The sequence below is a fragment of the Melanaphis sacchari genome, unplaced genomic scaffold (assembly GCF_002803265.2).
Source record: "Melanaphis sacchari strain LSU unplaced genomic scaffold, SCAv2.0 Contig4_pilon_pilon, whole genome shotgun sequence".
Taxonomy (NCBI): domain Eukaryota; kingdom Metazoa; phylum Arthropoda; class Insecta; order Hemiptera; family Aphididae; genus Melanaphis; species Melanaphis sacchari.
This window is the reverse complement of record NW_020271335.1, coordinates 10,287,856-10,297,631: the sequence shown is the minus strand read 5'-3', so window position 1 is coordinate 10,297,631 and position 9,776 is coordinate 10,287,856. Positions and strand designations below refer to the sequence as shown.

Sequence of the window (9,776 nt, the reverse complement as noted above, 5' to 3'; positions counted from 1 at the left end):
CCAAGGTGCATCTATTTAACGTATTAATTGATTGGTTAAAAAGATTGTAGGGTATTTATATTTTACATTTTGGTTATGAATACTCTAAAGTTGGAGATCCTACATCATAACTGCTTTTTTAATTTGTATATATTTCAGGATTTTAGTCCTTATAAATGTTTATTACCTACCTAGCAATTTAAAGCAATACAGCGTTTTTTAAAGTAGGTAAGTATTTGATTAAAAATTGTTTGATAGCTTTTACAATCGAAACAAATTTTTGTATAGTATCATCTATGTCATATAAACTTATTGACTATAAAATATCATGTTCTGGCTCCAATATTACGAGTCCAGTAACGTTTACTTATTTATATATTATACAAGATATTCGTTCTTAATTTGTTTTTAATTCTTCCAAATTTTAATAACGTTTTTTACTTAACATATAATTAAATATATATTTAAAACAGTTTATAAATTGGGTATAGTATTTAGTAATTACTGTATTTGGTATGGATATTAGGTATATCATGGTAGGTATTAAACATTTTACAAATTACAATTGTATAGCTATTGTTATTACTTATTATTGTTTAAAATCTAATTAATAATGATATTACAACATAGTGCAATATATGGTCTGTGGATTTGTCATATTAAAATATCTATCATCTATGACAATCTTCAATCATCGCTCTTCACCGGAAACGATTAACAATTGTATTGTTGTAATAATTTCAATCTAGAAAAAAATAGACGTACCTACAATTTATTAAATCGTACTGTACTATATACCTAAATATAACTAAATATCTTAATATCTTTTTTAATTCAAAATACGATTAAGACAGATGACGAAAGCTGTTCCTTTGGTAGCGATGTAATTGGACATTAAATATGACGCAACTAAATCTCACCAAGAGTTCTATGTTTACGTAAGTTTAATTTCCTATTCTTTTGAAGTTTTATAATTTACTTTTTAGACTTAAAATAAACATATATTTATTGTGGTGAACTATCTGTTACCCGGCGGATTACGTAGATGCATATTTTATTCCCGAATGCGCAATTAATAAAATACGTGAACCTGAAAATACGTAATTGAAATTTTTTCAAGACCATTTTGTAGAATAATATATATAAATTATTTGTATAGTTTCAAATTTTTAAACAGCTATTTTCCTTATTTTAAAATAGGCAAAAGACGTTTGAGGTAAAAACAATTTACTCGTATTATTAGATTATCTGATAGAGTATTTTGGACATTTATAAATAATTTTATCAGGGACGATCTTAGAAAATAATCGTGAGGGCTGCAGTCTTTAGAATTGCTGACTAAAATTATTATGACCTTTTTTTTTTTGCTGTTTATGCTACCCCCATAGACAATTTCTAGATTCTCTCCTGTTATCCTCCCAAATAAGTTTGTAAGTACGCCATTGATATTTACATCAGCTAGTTGCACAACGAGTTGTCATTTCAATAAAATTAATAATAAAATGGGATTTAACTTTAAAAACGAAACAAAATAAACGCTTATTGAACGTTAAACAGCTGCATTTGCAATGATCTGTGGTTGCTATATTTTAGCAAATGTGCCATGAATGCGAGTAAATAATTTTTTTAGTCGATAGATCATCCGCGATATGCATTAATATGTGGTGAATTTAATATTAATTATTATCAATGAAATCTGCATATTAAGGATATTTAATATTTTAAGAACAGGCTATTTTGTATTACTAATAACAATAACAACAATTGAAACGATGATCATGTCTTCACCACGTGGATCCGGGGCTTGGAGAGTTGATGAATACGAAGCGATGGCTTGTAAATAAGTGACAATGGCTTCACAGAAAAACACTTTTTTATCGTCGTCCGCTTTAAGTATTGGTCGGTGTTTGGCCAATCATTTAATATTTTCCGATGTTTCATACTTAATTGCTGTACGAGATACACCAGTTTCGGTTGTTTCTCGTTGAGGTGGTGAATGTATACCTTGAATTTTTTAATCGGGAAAATCGGGGCCCCTTTTTGCACTACGGAATCTGATGATCAATTTCTATGAAAAAGTATGTATGATAAAATGATATTGTAATGTGTTTGTAATTTATATATAAATTTATATATACACAGCGTTGTAGATAACACAAAGACGAACTCAAATTAAAAAAAACTCGGGTGAAATAAAAAATAACAAAAATAAATTTAGTAAGAACGTACTGATAACCACGGTTGGATTGAAATTCGGAGCCAGTGATGTTTAATTTTAGTTGAATCGTATACATTTTAAAGTTGTGATATTTTTAATGTATCCTTATGATCATATTTTGGGAAATAACAAATAAATAGCAAAACTAAACTTTAAGCGACGGATCTTCTGGCTAGTATAATTTACTATCATAAAGAGTTTTTGGTACCTATAGAAAATTACGTATTATATCATAGAAAAAAGTTTTCACGGTTTATGATATAAATTAAATAAATATGTACTTTTATTTTAAATGTTGTTATGTTTGTTTGATCTGTAATGTTTAATATTCCTGGATTCAAAAGCAATTAATGTTAAAGAGAATGAAATGTTTATTGAAAACGTATTTTAAATTTTAGTTATTACTTATTAGTATAATAATTTGTACAGTGAAGAAAATCTGTTTTAGAGGTATTGCAGATTTAGATAATATGCTGATGCCTAGGAGTATGTATTTTTTATTCACTAACCAGGATATTTACTCGTAATTCATACTACATTATTATTGTCATAGTTTTACTAGCAATAGTTTCGCTTACCCCGGAAAACGGCTTTCAACAGAATAAGCGGTTTGCGAAATCGCGCCAACAGCTTAGCCAGCTGATCAATTCTGGAAGATGGACGATAACCATTTCGTGCACTTGATGAAGTCATTTCAGCAATTTGAGTCTATTCTTAAAAACTTTTAATTCAATTATAGATTTATGTATAAATATTTGTTATGATACCGTTTGTTTGGTTGACCGGCGATGACAACAATTTAAAAATTGACAGTACACTGTATCTTATTACTACAATATATTATTATGACATAAAATCAGTTAAAATTGTAAAATGTGTTTATAGTTGAAAATATATTATTGCAAATACTTCGTTATTTACAAATCATCATATTTTCTTTTTTATTTACTCAGTCAGACAATTAAAATTTCTAAACAAAATTTACTAAAAGCTATTTTAAGAACTTGTATTTTTTTTTCGTACATTATTCGTATTAATTATATAAACAGTAATATATTATCATAATAAACTTATTAGGTACATCATTTTATTTTATATTATTCAGTTTTAAACACATAAAATGTTAATTAACTGAATAGAAAGTTATACAAACAACATCGCAAAAACTTTAAAAATCAAAATAGCCATTTTGTTTATATGATTTTTTCAAAAGTGTTCGCAAAAAAAAAAAAAAAATGAAAAATATTCAGGCGTTTATTTTCTATGATTTTTTGAAGTTTTCACAATTTTATATCATTTCAAATAGATTTTCTTGATAACCGCTGTAACACTGATGAACAAAACATAAACTAGAATTTAAGCAAACTTTAAAAATTGTTTAAAAATTATTGACTCAACCTTAGTAAAAGTTTTTGATACTAAAATTTTTCTAGAAATGTTTTATGCTGCCGATTGTGTTTTGCGCAACAAAATATAGAGCACAGAAACATTTTTGTCCCCGCACTTGTTTTGGTACTGGAAAATTCTGCCGAAATTTGTGTAGTGGTGTACTCTACTTCAATTTTCTTAAGCGTTGTGTATAATGCAATGTTCGGCAGTGAAATACATCTTAGTGGTGGACCCGCTAACTCAGGGTTCGTCATATCCCGTTTGAACGGTCCTCTTCCTTAGGATTATCAGATACCTGCTGCAACGATGGTGATTGGTTATTTGTAGGAGATGCGTTCATAATCGATTGCATTGAGACGACGTTGGGCTCAATTGAATCATCGTCATTGCGAGATGTTATCAATGTTGAATAATTGTTGATGATTGGCATTGAATTATAATATCGCTTAGTTATTAAAACTCGGTGTTATTGACTTTTTTTCGAAGCTTGACCATTTGATGGTTCACTGGAAAAGTTTTGTGTCAATGCTTCAGTGATTTTGTTATTTTGAATGATATATTTATAAATATACTCACAATAAATAAATGTTATGATAATAAGTAAATTATTGGATATGCTTTTTAGCCTCTTTGAAACAATACTTAAAACTGTGAGATGGGTATAGTCGGTATAGATGTTTAATAAACAATACTATATGATTGAAAATAAGAATAACCGATTTTTAATTAGGTATTTACTTATTTAATTAACGAAAGCAAATAAAGAATGCTACGCAAAAAAAATAATAAATATAAGCAAAATAATACTGCGAAATACGATGATACAATGTGTAGGTTACCTACCTATGGTTTCATACCTTGTAATTGTTAAAAAATGCAAATTATTTTATTTTTGTCTAGTTCTATTTAAAAATTTCAGTCATTTTGAATCCTCATCAAAATATTGCAATTTTAGCATAATCTAGATTGAACGTAATCAAAAGCGGCTTTTAGGAGTACTTGCATATAAAACAAATATAATGAGCACGTTTATTGAACAACAAGAAACCAATTTTGATATTGAAACCCTTGAAAGGAGAAATAAATTTAATGGTGCTTTGATTGTACAAGTTACTTCTTAAAACAACTATCTTGAGTTGTTGAGTTAAATACCTTTGAAAATCTTATTTATACACTTGTACATATTGTTTAATAGTCAAACGGTGGGTTTTAAATTTCAATTAGTTATAATTAAGTGTAAACTGTATTATTTTTTTTTAAAGTCACAAATGGGCAAGTAGATTTATGTACACAGTTCAAATATTATTTACAATAGTTATATCATTAAATTAATTAACATTAAAATATACATTAATCAAAATTACTCATTTATTTTCACTAATTTTTAGAATAAACCAGATATACAGTAGTTTTGAGATAAATAAATAAAAATAATATATGATTAAGAAATAAGGAATAATGTATAGCTTTAACTTTTGTCACAATAAAAATAGGAAATTAATTATAAAATAAAAACTAAATATAATATTTATCAAAAACATAAAACACAATAATAATTAAAAACAAAAATCACAAAAACATTTATTTTAAGAGTAACTGTATTAATTAAGACTTTTCTAGAAAAATTGATTTTTCTAAAAATAAAAATTTTGACTATAACACTTAATATTTTTATTAGACAATTGATTATTTTGTAATTTTAATATATTATATAATATATAAATGGAATAGCAATCTATGATAATTAATAATGTGTTTTTAAAGTAATAACAACAATAGTATGTAAAAATAATAATATATGTATGTATTATGAACATAATCATTATTATAATTTGTACACATCTATAAAACAAAATATATTTGTAGACATATATTTTATTAATTGTGGATCAAACCACATTTAGTTAACATAAACCTTTTATTGATTCATATCAATCACAATAGGGACTAATATATTTATCATCTTTAATACAAGTTTTTATTTTTGTTTTATAAATATATAAAATATTATTTCCATCACCGTCTGCAGATTAAATTAAATTAATTTTGTAAAATAAGAGAAAAAACTTAATAATAAAATGTTGTAATGTTCAAACTTTGTACAAAGAAAATACATAATAGTCTGAGAAATAAACAGTTTAAAAATGAAATAAATCATTTCACTAAAAATAATAGGTAAAGTAAATGAAGACTTAAAAAGTTATAAATACTTAAAAAAAAAAAAGGTACCTACGTTTCTATCACATGTTAAGACTTCAAATATTAAATATTCTTATGTTAATATTTTTCAAATTTTTCTAAAAGATGTATAAAGTAATGATGTAGAAATATTTTTTTTCTTTCCAAGATGTTGTCCCTTAGTGATGATATACATTTTTATTTACATAAAATTATTACATGTTATAATTTTCTGGTTGAGTAGATGTAGTAGTTATTAATCCATTTGCGATAATTGCTGCAGATACAGCTTGATTGAAAACATCATCACAATCTATTTCAGGAGGTTTACTTTGAGATTGTGATACAATCTAAAATTAAGGAAAACATTTATTGAATAGAATAAAAATTACATTACTAAGATAATCATTTAGGTACTAACCGTTTTATTTTGTAATTGTGGCTGATGAAAATTATGGCTCTGTAGACCATGTTGTTCAATAGCCATTTGTACAGCAGTATCTTCTAATACACGTCCATTATCAGATTTCCGTTGAAATTCAAGCCACAAATCTTTAACCCTGTTGGCTTGCTCGACAAGATGGTTGAGTACAGATGAACGGTGAGAGGCAATTTCCATTTCGACATTTAAGTGATTGTCAAGTATACAAAGGCCGTGCATATGATGCTCCCAACGTTCTTGTCGTTGGCGAGCAGCTTCGTTACGTGAAAGGTCATCAGTCATTTTGGTCTGTTTAATCGAGAAAAAAAAAACAACTTCAAAAGATTGTACGAGTATGAAAAGTGGGTTAAAATAGTCCTTGAACTGCGTCATATGTCTTACGTGTACGCCGCAATAAACTTACTTGGTATGTGGGTAAACAAGATCGTTAACAAATTTGCCAGGACATTGTAAATTGTTTAGACAACTTAAAATGTAATGATAATTTTTAAATTTTTCGATACAAATCCTGGATTTGAGAAGCAACAATATTTTTAATTATTATTTATTATTATTGTTTTTGATAAGTCAATAATGTTATTATACATTGATAATTATATTTGTTTCCATGATTTTCTATACATATATTAGTATCACAATCACGGAACAGTGGTAATATAATCACAGAATATAAGAAACAACTACAGTATATATTATTATGTTCATGAAATCGACGGGCTGGGACTGAGATAGATAACAAAGATATTATCTATTGTTAATGTCAAAAAATGTAGATAAGTGATAAAAATTATTTGAATTTTTGTAATTTTAAGATTTTGAGACAACTTAAATATAAAATATAATAATAATAAATAATAAACGTAACACATTTTCTGATTTTCGCAGCAATTATTAAATATTTATATGAATAAATGTTTGGCGGTTTATAACATTTTATAATAATACATGTGTTAGTGACGTGTCTTTTGTCTATTTATAATTACATGTTTTCGTTTGAAGAGGACGTTTCACAATGAAATTAAACGTAGTTTTCCTGCACCCAGATCTGGGCATCGGCGGTGCCGAACGATTGGTGGTCGACGCGGCTATGGCGATGAAACAATCGGGCCATTCCGTTAGGTTCGTCACCAATCATCACAGTGTCTCTCACTGTTTCGAAGAGACCAGGGACGGTACTTTGCCAGTGACTGTTGTCGGCGACTGGCTACCTAGAACGGTGTTCGGCAAGTGTTATGCGCTGTGCAGTTACGTACGTATGGTGTACGCCGCGTTGTACTTGACGTTTTTAAGTTCCATCCATCCGGATGTAGTGTTTGTCGACCAGATATCGGCTTGCATCCCCATACTAAATTGGATGTCGTGCAAAGTACTATTCTACTGCCACTATCCCGATCAACTATTAGCTGCACATGACGACACCTTGAAACGATATTATCGTCTACCGTTGGACTGGTTAGAAGAGAAAACCACTGCGTGTGCTCACACGATCTTGGTCAACAGTAATTTCACATTAGATGTTTTCAGGAAAACGTTTAAAAGTATTAAGACAGTGCCAATAGTCGTCTACCCGTCCATTAACACTGAGTTTTTTGATAATACTGAAACCATACAGTTGAAAGATTTAATAGATGTGGATAATTGTAAGTTCATTTTATCCATAAATAGATTTGAGAGGAAGAAAAATCTGGATTTGGCAATCCATAGTTTTAATTTATTATCTGATAAAAAAATGAAACTTGTCTTGGCCGGAGGTTATGATCCTTTGAATTTAGAAAATATTGAATATTTTCATGAGTTGGTGAATCTTGTTCAAAATATGAAACTCAATGAACGTGTTATATTTTTGAAATCACCATCAGACACTGTAAAAATATCACTCCTTAGGTATTGCTTATGCTTAGTATATACTCCATCCTATGAACATTTTGGTATTGTGCCATTAGAAGCTATGTATTGTGGCAAACCTGTTGTAGCAGTTAATAATGGTGGACCCAAAGAAACTATTGAAAACAATCATAATGGATACTTAAGAAATGCTGAACCTGAAGATTTTGCTGATGCTATAAAACAGTTGATAGAAATTGAAGGAAAAGCTGAATTATTTGGGAAACATGGTAAAAAAAGATTCAATGATATTTTTTCATTTGGAGCTTTTAAAAATAAAATAGATAATATATTAGAAAAAATATATAAGTCTGAATAAAATACAATTTGTATTTGTATTTTGTGATAATCGGTGATACGTTTTACCTTTTTTTTTTATCAATAGTTATTTTAGATTCGTTTTAAGATAAGCATAATTTTTATTATTAATATGAATATATTATATTACCTACATTTTAAAGAAGGCACTAAAGTTTATATTTTTTTCCATTTTGTATGTATTTTTTTTCTTATTATCACTTTGTTTTAATGTTAACATTTTATCAAACATCTTTTATTCCACTTTTAGGTGATATCATATTTACAATTAAAATCATCTAAATTATAATTAAACAGTTAACATTTTGGTTGAAAGTTCATTATTTTTATTACCAATAACTCTTAGGTATGCAAGAATAAAGGAAAATTCTTCATATATTTGCCAGACTTGTTTCAAAATATTTTTCCTCTCATTTTTTCATAGTGTTTACCAATTACACACTATAATATTATTTATACATATTATTTTATGTTATAAAAATGAAATATTTAAGTACCTCAAATATATATAGAACATCAATTTTTTGTACTGGGAAAAATTTGTAACACTCATAGAATATTATCTGAATGTTTTTATACAGTACCTACTTATGAATAGTTTTTTAATGTATGTAAATACACTATGCAGTCTACTATATAAAAATATAATGATAACATTTTATTATAATAATTTTAGTGTTAGAAGTTGACTTTTTAATTTAAATTTTTATACTTTTAGCATAAATTCAAAATGAAAAATCAATGCTAATAAAAATTTAGTATAAAATTTTAATTTTATTTTCAAATAAAAATATAAAATACAAGTACAATATATACAAATACAATTAATAATAATAAATAAAATAATTATATAATATAATAATAGACTATGAGGAACATGAGCCTTTGGCGTCAATAACATTAGTGTCTTTTATTTTATTTTCCTTTGAAGTATATTTGCAACAAAAAAAATTCATAGAAATCTAACAGCGTGGAATTTAATATTAATAAAAAGAAATATATACTGTTTAGCAATTAGCAATTGTAATTATTATAGTTGTATACATGGATCATTAGCTGGTAATAAAGCTTTTAAAAGCATAGACGAAAAAAATGAATAGTACATGAACACAAAACACATAAAATAATATACATAAATTCACATTAAAGTATTAAACATAATGACTAGTAAAATAAAAAATAGAGAAAATAAATAAAAATTGTATGCCATGAAGCCATAGTTAAATAATGTATGGTTAATTAGGTATTTATTATATTATAGTTTGATGCGTAGTTTAAAGAATATCTATAAAATGAAAATAGTATTATAATATTACTCCAAAAAATTGAAATTTGCAATATTTTCTTTAAAGGAACTAACATTTTTCG

General features: G+C 26.8%; 2 protein-coding genes across 2 annotated transcripts; one reads left to right on the top strand and one right to left on the bottom strand.

The window, feature by feature from the left end:
* Positions 1 to 5,793: 5,793 nt before the first annotated feature.
* Positions 5,794 to 6,761, bottom strand: LOC112599065. The gene is made up of 3 exons (XM_025345786.1): positions 6,610 to 6,761; positions 6,186 to 6,494; positions 5,794 to 6,114 (listed from the first exon to the last, which is right to left on the bottom strand). Exons 2-3 carry the CDS (start codon positions 6,486 to 6,488, stop codon positions 5,980 to 5,982), a joined length of 438 nt encoding a protein of 145 aa, XP_025201571.1. The 5' UTR covers positions 6,489 to 6,494; positions 6,610 to 6,761; the 3' UTR covers positions 5,794 to 5,979.
* A 256-nt stretch (positions 6,762 to 7,017) lies between these two features.
* LOC112598938 (alpha-1,3/1,6-mannosyltransferase ALG2) lies at positions 7,018 to 8,409 on the top strand. The gene has a single exon (XM_025345606.1). It carries the CDS (start codon positions 7,219 to 7,221, stop codon positions 8,407 to 8,409), a length of 1,191 nt encoding a protein of 396 aa, XP_025201391.1. The 5' UTR covers positions 7,018 to 7,218.
* The last annotated feature ends 1,367 nt before the right edge of the window (positions 8,410 to 9,776 follow it).

What these genes read in the sequence shown, in the direction of transcription:
- LOC112598938 (XM_025345606.1), top strand. Translation starts at nt 7,219, where the DNA reads ATGAAATTAAACGTAGTTTTCCTGCACCCAGATCTGGGCATCGGCGGT.
- LOC112599065 (XM_025345786.1), bottom strand. Translation starts at nt 6,488, where the DNA reads ATGACTGATGACCTTTCACGTAACGAAGCTGCTCGCCAACGACAAGAA. An exon ending in CACAATTACAAAATAAAACG is followed by an intron (nt 6,115 to 6,185) that starts GTTAGTACCTAA and finishes CCTTAATTTTAG; the next exon opens with ATTGTATCACAATCTCAAAG.